The sequence below is a fragment of the Gymnodraco acuticeps genome, unplaced genomic scaffold, assembly GCF_902827175.1.
Source record: "Gymnodraco acuticeps unplaced genomic scaffold, fGymAcu1.1, whole genome shotgun sequence".
NCBI lineage: Eukaryota > Metazoa > Chordata > Actinopteri > Perciformes > Bathydraconidae > Gymnodraco > Gymnodraco acuticeps.
The window spans coordinates 1,785,803-1,804,979 of NW_022992216.1; the positions used below are offsets into that span (position 1 = coordinate 1,785,803).

General features: G+C 40.5%; 1 protein-coding gene across 1 annotated transcript; it reads left to right on the forward strand.

Moving 5' to 3' along the window:
- Nucleotides 1-406: 406 nt before the first annotated feature.
- Nucleotides 407-15,768, forward strand: calb2a (calbindin 2a). Its single transcript, XM_034205929.1, has 11 exons — nt 407-597; nt 4,604-4,680; nt 4,760-4,849; nt 5,525-5,605; nt 7,158-7,214; nt 9,303-9,380; nt 11,009-11,064; nt 11,188-11,227; nt 11,437-11,490; nt 14,164-14,235; nt 15,014-15,768. Exons 1-11 carry the CDS (start codon nt 504-506, stop codon nt 15,128-15,130), a joined length of 816 nt encoding a protein of 271 aa, XP_034061820.1. The 5' UTR covers nt 407-503; the 3' UTR covers nt 15,131-15,768.
- Nucleotides 15,769-19,177: the final 3,409 nt, after the last annotated feature.

A 19,177-nucleotide genomic window follows, 5' to 3' on the forward strand; every position in this document is an offset into this window, starting at 1 on the left:
CTCTCCCCTCCCTTTTTTCACACACACACACACACACACACACACACACACACACACACACACACACACACACACACACACACACACACACACACACACACACACACACACACACACACACACACACACACACACACACACACACACACACCACACACACACACACACACACACCACACACACACACACACACACACACACACCACACACACACAACCACAACAACACACACAAACACTCGAGTCTGTCCACTGCAGTGCCCCAAACGTCCTATCACATCCACATCAAGCTTAGAAGAGAGAGAGAGTAATAGAAGCTGACTCAGATGGATGCTGCGCCCCTAGCGGTGGACCAGCGGTGTTGCAGCTCCTGCGCCGGGGTTAAAAAGCGGCGGGCGGCGCACTGGGGCCACAGTGTGGGGTGGGTTTGAGCAAGAGACACATAAAAGTTAGTTGCGGATTTTCTCTGGCGTCTGACCTGCAGCAGCATCCGTCGAAAGCATCATGGCAAACAAAGCACAGCAGCCTCCTCAACTGCACCTCGCCGAGGTCACCGCGTCCCAGTTCATCGACATTTGGAAACATTTCGACGCTGACGGTAGGACACTTTTTTCCCATTTTCCAAAAGTTATCCAGAACTAACAAAAAGGTCTATGAATTATATATTAATGCTGTTAAATGCTGCAGACTGAATGAAGGTTAATACAAAATGAAAATAAAGGGTGATGCATGGGGAAAAGATTAAATGCATCCTCCAACAATAATGTAAAATCGTTATCAAGCTTAGAAAAAACATTCATTATGAATTGGTTGGGTTTGTGGCGTATTAAAGCGACAATTTCGGATCCGAAAGATAATAAATAGCTTTCGAGGACATTTTGGATGAGACAATAGTAATAAGGTAATAAAAGCTCAATTATCCCTATTTTATGAATGTTATAGTTTCTTAAAATAGTGATAATATAATTAGTCCCTTACGCAATAGAGGAATAAAGTAGCCAAAAACGTTTAATATTGTAGATTATCTAATATAAGACACTTTTCTCATTAATAAATCCAAGCCTTTAAAAAGTTCAACGTCTTTCAAATGAATAGTGATGCGGACCACTCCCGAAACCACGTGGTATTCGTTTATTTCATTTTTGTATTGAAATGTTAATGCATCATTTTAAATTAAAAGCATCTTTAAAAGGTTGATACAAAATGTTTTTTAAATACTATATGTTTTACAGTAGGCTATATTATATGAGCCCCAAATGGAAAGTTAAAGTAGATGCAGCCTCTTTCTTTCTTTCTCTCAATCAATTTGTATGACCATTCAGAAAAGTCCTCTCATGGTGCATGAAGTACACCTTGACATTGTAATTTTCCAACGATAATGGAACTTGATTTAAACTCCCAATTGACGTGTTATTTTGCAATCACCTCATCATTTATGTATGGTCTCTTCTTCTATAATTATTGACAGTTCGGATGTTACCTATAATTGGCTCTGCCTGATGCTTCTTTCATTGATATCCATTTCACATTCACTTGCTTATTTAAGTTTCATCAATAAGTGCAGTCAGGTAGTGATGCAGTGGAAGTAAAATGGATTTATATGGTGTGATATCTGTCAACATGAAATTGTCCCGCGTAATAATTTATTCAGCGACTCCCCCCTCCTCCCCTCACTCACACTCCCTGTTCCCTCCACAGTGTTGATCTTGATCACTGTCTTTCCTTTTTGCATCGATCCTGCTTTTCCCCGTACAGATTTGTCAGCTCAGTCTTTCCATCGCACTCTGCAAATATATCTGCTTGCAGTGTGACAGATAAGACAAGTGTTGTCAGGCTGCTGCCATGCCCATGAAAGACTCAAGTCTAATAATGGAAGTCTCTATTCTGTGGATTATGGGCATTTTGTGAACACATAAAAGTGCTGATTAAAAAGCAAAAGTCGTCAGAGATCAAAATGAAAAGGAGACCAAGTTTGGTTTCTTTTAAAGGGTTGAGAGTCCGACTTCGACATATATACTGATTATTATGTATAGATGTTTGAAATACACCTGCAAACAATACGAGATTTGGTCCTATTTGTTTTACACACACACTCCTGGGAATTCATTGTTAACGCTATGTGTTTTTGAAGCCTGCTCACATGCTGAAGTGTATTCCACAGAGAAATCAAGCTCAGCAGCTGAGCCAACGTGCAGATAAAGTTGTCATAACTGATATAGTATTTACTCTTTGGGCCTCCTAAGAACGTCAAGATGAGATGAGTCCTATACCCCCCAGGTTTCCTACTGCTGAGCTACTTTACATATTGTGCTTTGCAATGTGCTACTTTACAAATCACATACAACTAGTGTGCATCTACAGATTTGGGTAGAGTGTTTGATTTCTGCTCTCATTACTGGGAGTGTCTCCTTGCCTTGCGGAAAGAAAGGAGAGCTAATTTGTTTGCTCAGATTGAGTAAACATCTCTTGAGTTGCAGATAGAAATACACAGGAGGCGATGTACCCAGAGATGATGAAACCACATATTCCCCTGTTGGCTCAGGATCAAATCTCATCTGGATTGCAGCTCCTCCGCTCTGCGTCCTTCTCATCTTTCTCTGCTGTCTCTGTCAGGCCTTCACAATTCAATCGCTTCAAAGCCAAAAAAAAAAGGAAACAACTGCAGTTCCTTTTGCTAATTATAGAGCATTTGCTGTCAATTCTTTTTGCTAACCTGCATATGGAAATTCGGAACTCGAGGCTCCTCCTGGATTGGCCCATCTGTGATTTCACCACGAAACATTTGAATAGACAGGGCTGCACTCTCCTTTAAAAGGCAAATGCACTTTGTTTAGACTTTAAATATGCACTTAGTTGGCACAGCTGCCCACTTTGAAAGTTTTCCTGTGTTGGGGTTGAATTTTAGAATCAGAACCGGAGGAGTGAAGCAGCTTTACCAGCGCCTCCTGGGAGCATAGTGACGCAGTATACGAGAGAGTGTGTGTTTTAGCCAAAAAGTGGTTTAGTGAGCCTTTTATCTCGCTGGCTGGTGCAAGCTTTTAAGTGCCTGTGCTGGGAGACCAAAGTATATGAAGCAAGTTGGTGGGAGCGCCCTCATTACGACATATAAAACGGGTTATTTGACATTTAAATTGAATGATCTGGAAGTGAGTTGGCGTAAAATGTATCTGCATAGCTTCATTGATATTCAGTAAGGGTTCGCTTGATGGATTAAAGACAGTTTACTCAATATGGGCACACTGTAATCAGGCTGCAGTACATATAACATTATACAGAGCAAACAGTGATGCGGCTCAGACGCTGAATAAAACAGAAAGAGCTTATCCTACATCTGAAATAGCACTGTAAAAACAGATGTTCCCTTAATGATGGGGTGTATGAATCTAATGCCATATTTATTGATGGTACGACAGTGCTCCGGCATAATCTATTATGCATCTATCATACATCTATTTGTATTGTCATCTCATGCCATTCACTCTGTAGTTAATCACATCTTACTCTTAATTATCAAGCAGGCTATTTCTTTCCAGAGTGCTAAATGTCAACAAGACCCACAGGAGGGAAGCTCGATAGCAGCAAGGCATTTTATTGTCCCACTTATTGAAACAGCAGTGCTTCTATTCATGAGTTTTGATAACATCACTAAGGAATGCATGCATGCCCACACTCACACACACACAAACATTTGCACGGATAGAACAAAGACGCTAAGATGTTTACTGGATAGGGAGAGGGAGTTAGATAGAAGATGACAGAAAAGAGACAGTGAGAGGAGAGGAAGTGGATGGCATAATAATCTTTGTTGATGTTTAATGAGGCAGCTCTGCCTTCCAGGGTTTTATTGAAGCAGCTAGTCACATCGTTTGGAGCCATCTGTCCAGCCATTCAGCATGCTTGTTGATAGAATATTGGCACGGCTTCATAGACTACCTGGGTGAAGCGGGCGTACTCATTTGTCCTTCGAATAGGTACTGTCAGGGCGACAGAACAGCAGGAGGAAGGATGAAATATGATAACAATTTATTGTCCCGAAGCTAAATGTATCATGACAGAGTCCCTAAAAAGGTGATGGACATCATTCTCTGATAAGCACCATTTGATAAAAGTGAAAGTCTGTCAAAAATGATGGTAAAGCAAGGTTATGACATTTTCTCAGTTAAGTTCCAGTTGTTCATGATGTAGTATCCCCACTTTCTAGATGATCAGGAATAAATAGTGGCAGTAGGCAACACTGCTTTCTATATCGAATTGTGGCATTTGCCAAAACTCCCCGCTGAAGGCAGGATTGATCTCCATGGAATAAAAGAAGCTGTCTATGGATCATCACCTTCAAAATCCTGGATAAACAGTTTTCTATATATAGCTTCTCCTTGCATACAGCCTTGAAAACAAAGTATTTTAGGAGTGATCAGTTTGCTTTGTGTCAGTCAATAGTCTATTCCATTGAGCCAAATAGAAGATAGTTACTGGTAAAGGGCTCATGTTTGAATCATTACTGGGGCAAAGCCATGCCATGCTTGAATCAATTTGACACTGTGACCACATCTGCCCATTTGTGGTTTGTTGTGACGACCCAAACTTATGTTCTGTCTGTGTTCTAGGTAATGGCTACATCGAGGGGAAGGAGCTGGAAAACTTCTTCAGGGAGTTGGAGACGGCCCGGAGAGGTTCAGGGGTGGTGAGTTCAATGACTAAATATTAAAGATACACAAACTGACAATCAGGTTTCTCTTGTATTTAGTACAATTGTTTTCCAGGACCCTACAAACCCCATATTCAGAGAGAAGATGAAGGAGTTCATGCAGAAGTTCGACAAGAACAAAGATGGACGAATTGAGATGTCAGAGGTAAGGCCGTGCTTCTTGAGTTGTGTTTGGAAATTCAGTCTTTTTTTATAGATTGACATTGACAAATAGGATTTCTTGTGGATGAAAAGTTTGATACAGGCCTCCTTTATATAGCTGGCTAGTTTAGCTTAGTATAAACACTGGAATAAAAGAGAAACATTTCATTTGTCTGCCTTCTATGGAGGGTGATAAAAAGACAGCTTAGATAAATCCCAGAGCCTGAGGAATACAGTACAAGCGACAGGCAGAAGCTTGGTCAATACTCTGATCGATTGTATGAATACAGTCTTTATAATAGTCTCAATGGAGTGTCAGTTTAGGATATTGCTTTCCCTCGATTTTACCATTTTAGGAGAGTGATTACAAAGAGATGCGAGAAGGAGAGCTTGGAAAATATCAATAATCCTCTCGCTGCACGGAAAATCTGTAAATAATTTTTTCGGTTCAGCTGTTGGAGTAAAAATCAGGTGCAAAGCCTTTCCCTGAGTCAAAAATATTGTTTAGAAAATATTCTAATCCAGGCATAGCCCAGCTTCTGAGGTTATGGCTCTCTATTATTAATGTCCGTGTTGCCCTTTTGAGACTGACAAAAAGCTCTCCATCACTTCTCTCACATCAAATCAACCACCATCTTGTGTTCTCGCCACTCCCATTTTTCTGTCATTCTCTCCCTAGCTGGCCCAGATTCTCCCAACTGAAGAGAACTTCCTGCTCTGCTTCAGACAGTTTGTCAGCTCCAGTGCTGAGTTCATGGCGGTAAGAGTTTCTAAGTGTCTGTGGATGGTCTAGGTCTAGGATATATTGTTTTCTGCAAAGCTGCTGTCCCCTACCCTGCTGTCTGCTTCTTGCACACTAAGGATTGCCATTAGTCAGGACACACACGCTTAAACCAACCATACATTATCGCCCAGAGTCAGTCAACCAAGGAGACAGCCTGCATGTTCTTATTCCTGCCTACCAGCTAATTTCAGAGATTAATTCCCCATGAACGATGAAGGTATGCTAATGAGTGAAATAAACTGGAGTAGGATAATGGCCCATATATCTGCTGGCTAATTCAGAACTACCAAAATATTGCTCGCTGCTAACTGTCATCAAGCATATAGCTGATTGGTTCTGAAAGTATAACTTCTAGTCTGTCAATGTCTGATGTGTAACCTACAACACTGTCACAGTGAGCAGGGCACCTAAATCTTTTGAGCTCGTAAGATAACGAGAGATATGAAAACACATAAAGTATATCGTATAATAATGTGGGCCTATAAGAGCAGTTGTGTGTTTAAGAAACCAGTTATATTTAAAAAGTTTAATGTACGGTATAAAAAGGTTTAGTGCCACTGCTGCTGTAAATGATGAATAATGAATGATTGTAGAAGTAACAGAAAGCCTTCAGCAGAGCAAGATGTGTGTTGAAAGGTACTTGAAAAAGGAAATAATTTATTCCACAAAATACCTTTGGAAGATAAGAAAATGCCAAATTTCATGTTAGATCTGCTGCAATGAAAGAAAGGAGCCAATTAGAAAGCAATTACATGCTTGGAAAAAGGCTCTCCCGGTCCCCTGTGTCATATAGTAAAGGAATAATGAAACGAGAGAAGCTGGATGAGCGAATGAGAAGGTGTGGAGGGAGAAAGATACAAAGGGCAAGCGGGAGAAAGCAGGATCAGAGAGGGTGTAAATGAAATGTCGATGGGAAGTTGAGAGCCAGAGTCTGAGAGCATAAAACAAGAGAGGAGGATTAATCAGTATTTGTGGAAGGGTGCAGCAAGGAGGATGTGGGCAGAGAGGTTGTTAAAGGGTTAGAATGAGGAAGCAGAACCTTCTATTTCTAGAGTCATATATAATGGATAACACCACTGTAGCTCCTCTTTGCGGAGCCCAGAGAAGGAGCAGAAGGGGAGGAGGAAGAAAGGGGGAAGCCCATCCATCTTTGATAAGGAGCCCTTCTTCGGACAGGGACAGCTGCTAGATTAAAACATTCATTAAAATGACTTTCTCCCCCTCATTTCTCGGACTCTGTCTCTACTCTGTATGCAGGAGAATGGGATTGTATTGAAGAGTGTGTGATTACATTGATGGGCCAGGCTTTTGTGGTTTTCCTCACTGGAACGATCTCTGCACCAGAGAAAAATCTAACTCTTAGCGCAGTTAAAGAGAAAGCTGGGGTTCAATCAGAGAGGAGTTATCTAGTGGTGTGGGTGAGGGGGGGGGGGGGGTGGAGTGCTGGACATGTAAATCACTCTGGAGAAGAGTGGCATTGTGCTGAAAACGGCTTTCAATCCAACATTTCTTTGTTGATTTCTTGTAGGCATGGCGGCGATATGATACAGACCGCAGTGGCTACATTGAAGCAAATGAATTGAAGGTATGTTGTTATATGTCATTTACTATGATATGCAGTTTTGGGTTTTTTACATAATAGTGATAATTAGGAAACTATATTTTCATTTAAATAATCATTCAACTAATATTGCACATACTATTTAATTATAAAACACCCTATTATTTTATCTGCTTAATTGATCATACTTATTCTTTTTTGTTATGTCTTTTTTTCTTTCTTTTTTCCCCATGAATATAAAATCAAATTCAAATGCTCACTACAAGGACAATAACCCCAACCTTAAAAACTAAAAAACCTATACCCTACCCTTGCCTAAATACTGTAATAATCAGATAGTAAATAGTTATATACGTATACATCTGTAATAGTCGTTATCTGGATGTACTTCCCATGACTGTAGTTCATTTTTAGTGGAAAGACAAAATATCTTAAGTATACACATCTTTCACCTCCTCGATGATATGCTTCAATAAAAAGTAAGGAGACAATGAGAAAAAATAATCCTCAATGTTTTACGGTGTGATGATCTGTAACTTCTCTATTATCATACTAATGCTCTAGTCTGCATGCTGAAAGGAATAGTTATGTGAAATAGTAGTTAGGGAGTACTTTTTCTTGCCAAAACTTAAACAACCGCTCTGATGTCCGTATACTAAATATAAAGCCAGAGCTAGAAGATAATTAGCTTAGCTTAGCATAAAGAATGGAAGCAGGGGATATGCGCTATGCCTACCAATACGACCTCAGGATAACCCTGTGCTGAAATATTATCCAGTACAAAACTTCCTGTAAAAGTACAACTTGTCATTGTAACACTTTTTTGTGTTAATAAGTACAATTTGGAGCTGGAAATTGTTATCTCTTGACAGAGCCAGGCCTGCTGGTCCCCCTGTTTTCAGTCTTTGTGCTAAAGAAGCTAATGCTAGGGCTAATTGTTTGTCTGCACTAGCTTTACATTTAGCGTACAGACCTGAAAATGGTATCAATATACTCAGATAATGCCTAGCAAGAACACTAATAAGTGTATATTTTGAAATTGAAAATGAAATTATATTTAAGGCCTTTTAACCATGTATAAAAGTGATCGGACTTTAAAGAAAATGCTAAATTAAGATAAGAAACATATGGCTTTAGATGGGTTAGGGAAAGGTTAGTTGTTTGCATTGTTAAGGCCAACAAATTATATGTTAGCTAAATACTTCCACAGATCATCAACATCTCAACATTTTCATTGCTGAGTTTTAGTGTGATTCCCCCTTTATTTTTAAAAACATGTGAGCACTTGGGTCAGTAAAGCCAGGCAGCAGCTTTGACTGAGGAGAGTTAAGTGGCTGCTCCACAGGAAATCCTCCAATGACCATGAGTGTTTTTTTCAGGTGAGGATTCAGATGCAAAAACATTTTTAGATTGCACAAATGTTATACACTTCAGCGCCTCTAGGGAAAAGGCTTGTTATATAAAGGAAAGTGCTCCAAACTGGGGAGTCAAACATTATGGGGTCAGTGATTACGCTTCATGTACAGATTAGGCTGCTTTTGTTGCTATGGGATCACATTTCTTCCAGCTGACCAGGTGCAGATGAGTTGCTCAGGTGTGGCCGTTTGAAAGCTTTGGAAAAATGCAGATGAGATCCCAGGCAGCAGACTAACGTCCTGATTGTGAGCGGTGTGGAAAATATTTGGAATATATCGACTCAAGTTTAACTAGCCTTTAAGAATGCTAAAAATACTTAATTACTGCACTACATTTACTTCACAAAATAGCTTAAGTGACATAGCTGATTAGGTTTTAACAAACAAAGACCATTGATATCATCATTGTTTTCTGTTTTCATCCTTTTAATTTTTCCTCTACGATATATTTTTGTATTTGAACACTTCTTATGTATTTATTTCCCACAAATGTTCCTTTAGTTTCTACATAAATTAATTCAATTGAATTTGAAAACATTTAAATTCATCTACTAAATAAACTTTGATGATTTAGATTAAAGGCAGCTCTTGCTTTGTTATTTTTTCAGTGGTAAAAACCGAGGACGCTACAGTATGTGTGATATTTCTGCATGTTCTTTCACATATATTTTGTATCTTTTTGTGTCTATGTCCTCAGGGCTTTCTGTCAGACCTGCTGGAGAAGGCTAACAGACACTATGATGACCAGAAGCTCCAGGAGTACACACAGACCATAGTAAGATTCTCTCACACACACACACACACACACACACACACACACACACACACACACACACACACACACACACACACACACACACACACACACACACACACACACACACACACACACACACACACACACACCACACACACACACACACACACACACACACACACACACACACACACACACACACACACACACACACACACACACACACACAACACACACACACACACACACACACACACACACACACACATGCAAAATGAGGAGTGCCAGATGCACAATATAATTAGACAGTTTCCAGAATTCTGTTAGTGTTAACTTAATGCTCAGAATCAGGAACACAGAGGTTACACTTAATTGATTTTGACCAAAAATACACACATTTCTAAAAGACAGATGGTCAGTTTAATGTTTTAATTAGATTTGTGTCATGACTCAAATATTGTGTTCCCTGCCACAAGAAGACAGCGCACCACACTGTAGTAAAACACTTCTACTCTGAGCTCGGAATAATGCTGTCAGTAACAAAAAAATACTGAAAATTACATATATATATTTTATATATAGATAAATCCCAAATAAGTGACTGACTTCAGGTTATCTGCTGTTACTTTTTTTTTAACTGTATATGTTTAATGTCCAACTGGCCTGGGGAACCTCAGAGGCCTATATGTTGGTGGCAGCAGCGCTGTGCAGCCGAGTGGTCGTGACCCATCATGTCCTGCAGGTTGTGTGTTTACAGCGCAGATGTGCTAACATCTGCTTCTTCTTGAAGCCCCAGAGCAGACCTGACCTAATTTTCTGAAGCTTTACTGCAAGACACTTTTAGATAAACTTGTTCATTATTGTTTCTTCATTCCTTTAATGCACATTTACATACCACAGATGGTAAACACTATCATTATGAGTGATACAGCAAGACAAAAGAGATTTGCATTTTAAATAACTTTATAATGTATTTTCTCCCAGATTACATTTGGTACCTTTATCAGGAAGAATGCTGTCAGTGTCCCATGTTAAAACAAATGTTTACTTTGACCTATTTTAAGCTTAGTTGCGCTTAGTTTCTTTCCATAACATAACCAAGTATTTTGGTTTGTTTTGTTTTGTTATAATTTACAATGTAACCAATGTTTGAAACTGCTACCGAGAAAATCAGTTTCCTAGTATTTTCCAACAGTTCAATTGTTTGGGAACTTTTTGTTTTGTTTCAGATGAATGTAAGAATAGCAAATATATCACAATGTCTGCAGGATTAGAAGCCAACATCTAGCTTTTCTATAATGTTATGTTGAAGAAATTGTAATTTGGAAACCCTCTTGTATTATTTTCTTTCTTACAATTATTTAAAAGAAAATCACCATCAACTGCATTGGTGAAATGGGTGAAGCCTGTTTTATACGCGGTCCCTTTACCTGCATTCTGTTAAACATCTAGCACTATGCAGAAGTTAAAAGTTGCAAATGTATAATAAAGGTAGAAACTTAATGGCTGTCCATTCTGTTTCTCAGTGAATTACATTTATGGGACCACATTTGCCTTTATCTTTACAGCACATAGCTATAAAAAAAACATTCTTTCAGTATCTCTCCTCTATCCCTTCCTATCTCTGTTCTGTTTACACTTTGTAGCTCAGGATGTTTGATCTGAATGGAGATGGCAAGTTGGGCCTGTCAGAGATGGCAAGGTAATGTGCAATTTGACTCTGTTCACTATATAAAAGATGAAACACATCTGATGTTCATTCATCATCGATTTGAATAATTTAACTAACTATCGTGTCCGCTAATGAAGTCCTTCTCTCATACAGGCTCCTCCCTGTTCAGGAGAATTTCTTGCTCAGCTTCCAGGTAGGAAATAAACACAGTGCACAAAGAAATTATCGAGCAAAAACTAAATGGCTAAATTTTACACAATTTCTGTAACTGATATATCTACTATGGTGAAGTAATTTTTTTAATATAAATGATTGAAGATTGATGAAAGTGTTGTGTTACTCTTACTACTGCTATTTAGCAATGTGTAGATTGTTAATCAAAAACATACCTTGTTTTAACAGGGTGTCAAGTTGAACACTGAGCAGTTCAATGCCATCTTCACATTCTATGACAAGGTACGTGACATTTCATTTAAGGGGGAAATTAATATGGAAAATATTTTTTTACTGTAAATTTAACAAAACTATGTTGACATACCGGTTGTCATGGTCAACGTAGACTTTTTTGTAAACCTAACCAAGTAAGCTAACAGGACATTTGTCCAGTAGCTTGCTATATATTTTCGCTGTAATAAAACAATATAATAGGGTATGTTAATAAAAAGGGTACAAATGTAATTTAGCTTAAAAAGAGATGGGACATGTAGGGTTTTGTCTGGATAAGTATGCTGTTGTGCCTGAAAACTAATATGCTAACATGGTAAATGACTCGGGGTCCATACTGTATATTAACACTGTAAAATTACAATATCATACAATACTACATTTAAGTTAATAGGCTACATATATAATTTTGCTGCGGCCAGTGGGAGAGGTAGGTGTTTGGTACAAAAGTAGGCCTATACTGTATCTGAAGGCTAACATGCTAAAATTGTGAGGATTAGGGGAATGCACAGTTTTTTTACACTGTAAAATACCAACAAATTGAATTGCAGGGCTATAAAAGTAGTCTAGACTTGTGAGTCAGGTTGTCTGGATGACTCGTGCTGTTTTTTTTTTGGAGTTTCCCTTTTGTGCAAAATCATAAATATGCAAATTCATTGTTTCCTGCCTCTGGTGCTTCCCAACTAGGGAAATGAGTTAGGCACACCTGTCCCTTTGTAAACAGCTCTGGGTGGTTGAGCGGTGGTTCAGTTAATGGCCACTTTTTCCACATTAGCAGCAGATCGGTGGGAAGGGACTACAGGGAGCGATCTTTTACGACAGACAGGAACAGAGCAGAGTTACAGAGGAGGGTTGCAAATCTACTAAAACATTTTTATTTTGTATGATGTTGTGAGTTTTTGACACACTGAGGGACAAACAATATAGTTTGGTAGCTATTAAAAGGATGACTTAATTTTAAACCACTTAGCTCGATGTGGCGCAGCATCAGTGCTTTAGCTAGCTCGTTTGCTAGGTCAGTTCTTACACTAATGCTTCTGTATACTGTCATAGTGATTGATAAAACAACACTTGAAAATGTTAAAAAATAAATCTCTCTAATGCTGTCTTAAACATTCATTGTGTGTAGCAAAAATGCAGAATACAACTATTTTAACTGGACCAAATGTACTAGAAAAAACCCACCATGGATTCTACGAATGCTCGTGTTTTGAGTTGAAAGAAACCAGGCTTCATCAGTTTTTGTAAAGTTTCTCAGCCACACCCTTTTTCCATCTGCCAATGAAGGCCATGCAAATGTCCATTAAGTCAGTGCGCTAAAAATACCCTTTAAAAAAAAAAAAACTGGTATTCCGAAGGTCAATTATGAACATGTAAGCTCAACATTACTATGTAATTGTTAATTCCTGTCACTGTATTGACTTCAGTTAACAGGGCAGTCCTTTATAGCAGTGGGTGGTTGGTTGCGTGCATGTCCCTGTCAGTGTCTCGGGTGGACTGATGGCAAGCACTCTCTCTAGCTCACTTGCAGAGAACAGAGTTGAATATTCAATTATGGATGAGCCACTGTAGCCCATTCATGTAGACTATCTCTGCGAATAAAGCACCACCATTTATGGATGTAATTAGTTTCATCATTTTGTTATGATCTCAGACCCTGCAGCTGAAACACAAAGAGGATGTCACTAGTGCTGAGAGAATGGGCAGTGTGTAGCCGGTCAGCTGCACACTAGCAAGTCTTGAAAATGTCTCTGAAATAAAAAAGAGGGCACGCAACTCAGAAAGACCAGATGATACCTGATGTTGCTCCGCTTTCACACAACTCTGCAGAGTTGCCGGTGTTGAAATAAATACAATTCACACTTTATTCCCAAGATCTGGCAAAGTCAGTTTAGCTGTAAACATCAAAGAGCTTTTCCCAAAGTAAAGCTCTGAAGTCATCTTGAGATGAACAGATGAACAGAACATGGTTTTGTTTTTCTTGCCAAGGAAACATTTCCAACAGTTTGGACTTATTTTTTGGCCATAAACTAAACACTACTGTGAGACATAACTCATGAATTAGCATATTGACTTTACAGCTAACCCCCTTTACAGAGTTGAGAATGGGAAGTCCTTTTAAATCATAATTCATGAATGGCCATTTGGCTGGTGCATTGATGATGGTTGCCATACAATATTGAATGACGTCGAGCACCAGAGCAGGGCACTAAATCTAGCTGGTGCACGCTGTTTAGGAAGGAATGCAGAATGTTTTGATGAAAACTAGAAAAATCTGGTTGAAAACAACTACTTTTTCACTTTACTTACATACCAAAGCTAATGCTTGACCAGATTGCTAAATCCTTACATCACAATTTTGAGTTCTGCCAATTAACTGAAATGTTTTTAATGTATTTGGTGGATACACATTATTTTCTATTTTAAAAACCTCCTCTTAAGCCTTTAAGCATTTTTACAAACACTAAACATAGTTCATCTGGTCCTTGTACATAGATGTATGTTATAATGCTAATGGTACTTTGATGCCCATATTAATGATAATAATAACAATACATTTAATTTTTATAGCGTTTATCCTGGTGCTCAAAGACGCTTTACATAACATCTAATATTAGATTACACAAACGTAATGCTTGGAGATGAAAATAATATGTTCTGCATGTTTCTTATACATTCTTTCAGGATGGCAATGGCTACATTGATGAGCAGGAGTTGGATGCCCTGCTACGAGACCTTTACCAGAAAAACAAGAAGGTGAGATGGGGGCTTTGATCAATGTTCACATGTATTCTTTATACCAGCACATACTGTGTGCATCTTCTACTGCTGTAATCTTCCGTCTTTTGACTTGTGGCACCTGAAACCATTCCTCAAAGATCATCATGGTGTTCCCAGCTGTTGACCTCCCAGTGCATTCGGTGTAGTGTAACATGTATCAGAAGAGAGGAAAACAAAACAGAAACAAAAAACATCTCATTAAAACTCCATTATATGAGATTATGGTAGAGTGACAATAATAGAAGTAGTAAACATGACCAAGCTGCTTAAGACGAATTGACTGCTCTCTTAGTGGTGCAAAAGCTTCAATCAACAGCTTTATTGATGCCACCAAATTGTATTGACTGCATTCAGGAAATGTATATTGGTGAAACCAAAGGCACAATGGTATGATGAATGCATGGACTTTAACGGAAATGTAAACGGGACAAGAGGAATCTTGTTAGCATGGAGTGAAATCGAGTGATTTTTTTTGTAATTTCTCCTTTATGTAATAGATGACAGGGGTTGGTTAGACATGCAGGAAATCAGATCAAACAAGATGCATTTTGTTGTTGTTATAGTCCAATCAACAATTGATTTAAAAAAAGAAAAAAAAAGAATTCAGATTGGTAAATATGACCATTATCAGCACATATTTCCTGCTTTTGTCCAATACCCGAAAGCTTAGGTTTAGCATAAATATAATTTAGCTCCAATATCACTATACTGCTTGTTTTATTGTCTATTTGTTAACCCCCTTTCTGTCATTTAGGATGTGGATGCTAAGAGCCTGATGGGCTACAAGCAGAGCATCATGAGCCTGTCTGACGGAGGGAAGCTCTACCGTGGCGAGCTGGAAATTGTCCTCTGCAAGGAGCCCACTGTGTGATTCTTCCTCCTGTCTTGTTGTGTATAATTTTCTCTGCCTGCCCCGCCCCGCTCCCTCGAGACCACTCCCACATCCAGCTGCCTGGCAACATATACCAGGTTCATATGCCAGACACCCCCGCCCCTTTCATCTCCTCAAGCCCCCTAAAGTTACAAAATCAGAAGGAATAAGTGCACTGTCAGCACGCTACAGTTCTTTAAACCCTCATTCTTCTGCCACCTGACCTCCTTGACCATGAGCTGTCTGAAACTTCTACAAAAGCTTTTCACCTCTCAACTCTCCCCCATGTCCCTTTCCATTTCTGACGTCATGAACATCCCTGCAATCTATGCTGTGCCTGACTTGCATCTCCTGACCAAAAGCCCAAACCCATTTTTGACCTGAACCTTGACCCCGGCTCCATTCCCTCGCTCTTTAAACTTTGCATTAGATACAATATATAGTCAAACAAAACAGCAGAGAGGCTCTGTTTGAATTCATCTTATTTATAGTCTATGATGGAACTGGTATGGATTCATCCTCCTTTGTTTGTCCTGAAGCCCTCTTGTTCCATTAACATGATATGATTTTCATTTTCAATGTTTGTTTTTGGCTGATACTGTCAATTGAAAAGATTAATAAAATGTCTTAAGATAAAATCAGTTGTGATATTGTATGATTATGATTTTGAGAGAAACTACCAGTGTTGGTTATACCTTAATGGATATGATTATCTTCTGGACTTCACTTCGTTTTAAACATGTGGTTAACATTGTAAATTGAAATAAAACAAAAGAACACAAAACATACATGGTTAAATTTAGTAAAACATGATGGTTTGACTAAAAATACTAAAGTCCTGACTTTTGGCTTTACACGAACTGAACCATATTTGTAATATGTCAAATACCAATATACTTCCCGTAAATGACAATACAGCTTTGTTGTATGGGAAGAACATTTCAGGAGACTAAGTTTGAATGTTTCAGGCCCATAAAATACCGTGTCACTCAGAGTTATATTTCCTGATGACTTTCTGTTGTGCTGACCTTCTGCATACAAACGTGCCTTCTTTATCAAGGCCTCCCAGCTTTAAACTGCTCCATCGCCTTTAATACACTAGCGTAAGCATAACAAGGATTAACGATTGATGCATTTACAACAAGAGCGAAATGTTGTAAAATGTAAAGCTATAGTAAAGTAAGTCTGGAAGAGCACTAAAACTGCAACTTGCTTTGTCTCTGTTGAGAAAACTTCTAATGCTTTCTCTGGAAACGTATTGCATAGTAAGCATTGGAATCACAAGGATGATAGAAATACTGGCAGTTTCGCTGTAGCTCTCACTCAGACAGCTTTATATGCAGCATGATGTCGTTCTCCAGGTCGAATGCAAATTTGACCTCTTTTTTTTAAACTCATGAATATCTGAAGTAAATATCAAAATCTAAAAGGAAGAATGTCTGATCAGACAAAATCCCCCAAAATGAAATGTCTCTAAAGATTTAAATGTCAAAAGAAACATGAAAGTAGCTTGTAAAACTTGTAATAAAATCTAACTACAGAACAAAACAATGATTCAAAGTGGCAAACATATTTTTGGGCTGAAATTCCAGTGGTGCGCAGTAAGCCTCCATCTTTTCCAGCTGAATGCAGGGTGGGAGGTATTCCCTGCTCCTCTGCTGAGATGTTGCTACTGACATAGTGGGACAGGACATGATCTTTCTCATAAAAAACCCTGTAATTGAGTTGACATGCTTTTAAAGCCATCTAAATAATACAGCAAGCACAAAGGCTCCCATCTCAATGTGGGGCTTGTGCAAACCCACATCAATTAATCAGAAGTGTTTAAATCTTTATATGACATGCAGCTGCTCAAGAAAATTGTGAACAAAGTTGCAATATGACTTTAGCTGATAAGAGATCCTAAGTTCTACTATTGTTTAAAGTAAGACTGTTACATTTTGTGATGCCCAAGTGTTCCACAAGCGAAGAGTGAAAAAGTTAGCTAGCTGCCTAAAAGAGCAGTAAGGGGCTACAAAGAAATATGTCTTTTTAGTTTGCTAACATTAGCCACTTTAAGCTAAGCTAATCATACAAGCTAGTAACGCTTTATCAGCAAAACTCCGGATTCTAGTACAGCCATTGAGCAATTATAAAAAAACGATAGTTACGGCTGTAACTACGGTTCTATGAGTCCCGGATGACCGCCAGAGGCGGTGCTTTAGCACTGGATATGTCCATCGCATGCATGCGCAGTTCAAGTACCTAATAACAACAAAGTCACCTGTGACCCACGTGACGACGGCTACATTGGCCGGCGTCATTAGCGGATCGGTTACCAGAATCTTCTCGCGAGCACACAATAATTCTGAGTGACAGGAAACTCTGGCAGTCATCTGGGACTCATAGAACCGTAGTTACAGCCCTACTTTCGTCTATTTCGTCCCTACTGACCACCAGAGGCGGTGCTTTAGCACTGGAGGACTTATACCAACCATGTCATGAAGAATCCGAACACTTGCTTACCTAGCTGGAAGCAACGGAGCTCGGCAACAGGACCACGCCCAAAGGATGGGGAGTGGCAACATTGACCCGGTAGAACCTGGAGAATGTGCCAGACGATGCCCACAACGCCACAGCGCAGATGGTCTCCAGGGGCACCCCTCTCAGGGCAGCCCAAGACGTCGAGATGCTCCTTGTAGAGTGACATCTCACCCCTGATGGCGGGGGGCAGCCACTGGCCCCATAGGCATGTGAGATGGTATCCACAACCCAGTGGGACAGCCGCTGCTTGGAGAGAGCACAACCCTTTCTCGTGCCGCCAAGGCAAATGAAGAGCTGCTCTGACCGTCGTATACGGGCCGTAGCACCAATATACGCCTCTAGGGCACGCACAGCAACTCAGGCGTGTCGCTCTCCTGTGGGACGTTAAAGCGCGCCAGCTGGATAGGCTGATTGGAGTGGGCTAGTGGAAGCACCTTGGGCAGGAACGCCACGTTCGGCCAGAGGGCAACACCCGAGTCATCGGAGTTCCACCTCAGACATGTATCGCTCACGGAGAGGGCATGTAGCTCTCCAACTCGTTTCCCTGAGGTTATGGCAAGCAGAAATGCTGCCTTCAAGGACAGCCACTTAAGCCCTACCTGGGCCAGGGGCTCGAAGGGAGGAGATGACAGGGCATCCAGCATTAGGGGCAGGTCCCACGCCGGAGCCCTCTGGGTGCTAAGGGGACACTGCCGTAAAGCCCCTCTCAGGAAGAGGGACAACAACCTGTGGCGCCCCACTGTGGCGCCGGCGACTCCCACATGTTGGGCAGATATAGCAGCCATATAGACCTTCAAAGTAGAGTGAGAACGACCACTATCCAGAAGGGACTGCAGAAACTCTAAAATGGTGGCCACAAAGCAATGCTCCGGATTCTCTGCCTTACCCGAACACCAGTAGGAGAAGAGCTTCCATTTGCACTCGTACTGTGCTCGAGTGGTTGGTGCTCTGGCATTCAGGATAGTTTCCCTGACAGATGCCGTGAAATCACTCAACAGTGGGTTTGGCCCCTCAGAGGCCAGGCCCAGAGCTGAAGGCGGTGAGGGTCGGGATGCCAGATCTGACCCCCGAGCTATGACAGAAGGTCCTTCCTGTCGGGGAGACGCCATGGTGGGCTGCAGCAGAGACTGCACAGCAGTGGGAACCAAACTCTCCCCGGCCAGCGGGGGGCGACCAGAAGGAGCCTATGCCCCTGAGTAAGAACCCTGTGAAGCGTCTACAATATCAGAGGCAGTGGTGGGAAGGCATACAGGAGACTGTCTGCCAGAGGGGGCAGTGCCTCGATTCTTCCGAGGCGAAGAGGTCCACCTGACTCCACCACGTCTGGATGAAGTCTCCACTCCCACGGTGGAGGTTTGTGCCGAGAGAGGAAATCCGCAACCTGATTTCGGTCTCCTGGTAAAAAGGCTACCCGCAGACTGGTCAGGCGGGGAGACGCAAGGTTCTGTGAAAGCCGGAGCAGCTGAACAGACCTGGTGCCCCCTTGGTGGTTGATATGGGCAACGGCGGACATGCTGTCCGAAC

Excerpts from the sequence above, each read along its gene's own strand:
- calb2a (XM_034205929.1), top strand. The coding sequence starts at position 504 with ATGGCAAACAAAGCACAGCAGCCTCCTCAACTGCACCTCGCCGAGGTC. Across the intron at positions 5,606-7,157 it reads CCAGTGCTGAGTTCATGGCG|GCATGGCGGCGATATGATAC; the intron begins GTAAGAGTTTCT and ends GATTTCTTGTAG. Across the intron at positions 9,381-11,008 it reads AGGAGTACACACAGACCATA|CTCAGGATGTTTGATCTGAA; the intron begins GTAAGATTCTCT and ends TACACTTTGTAG.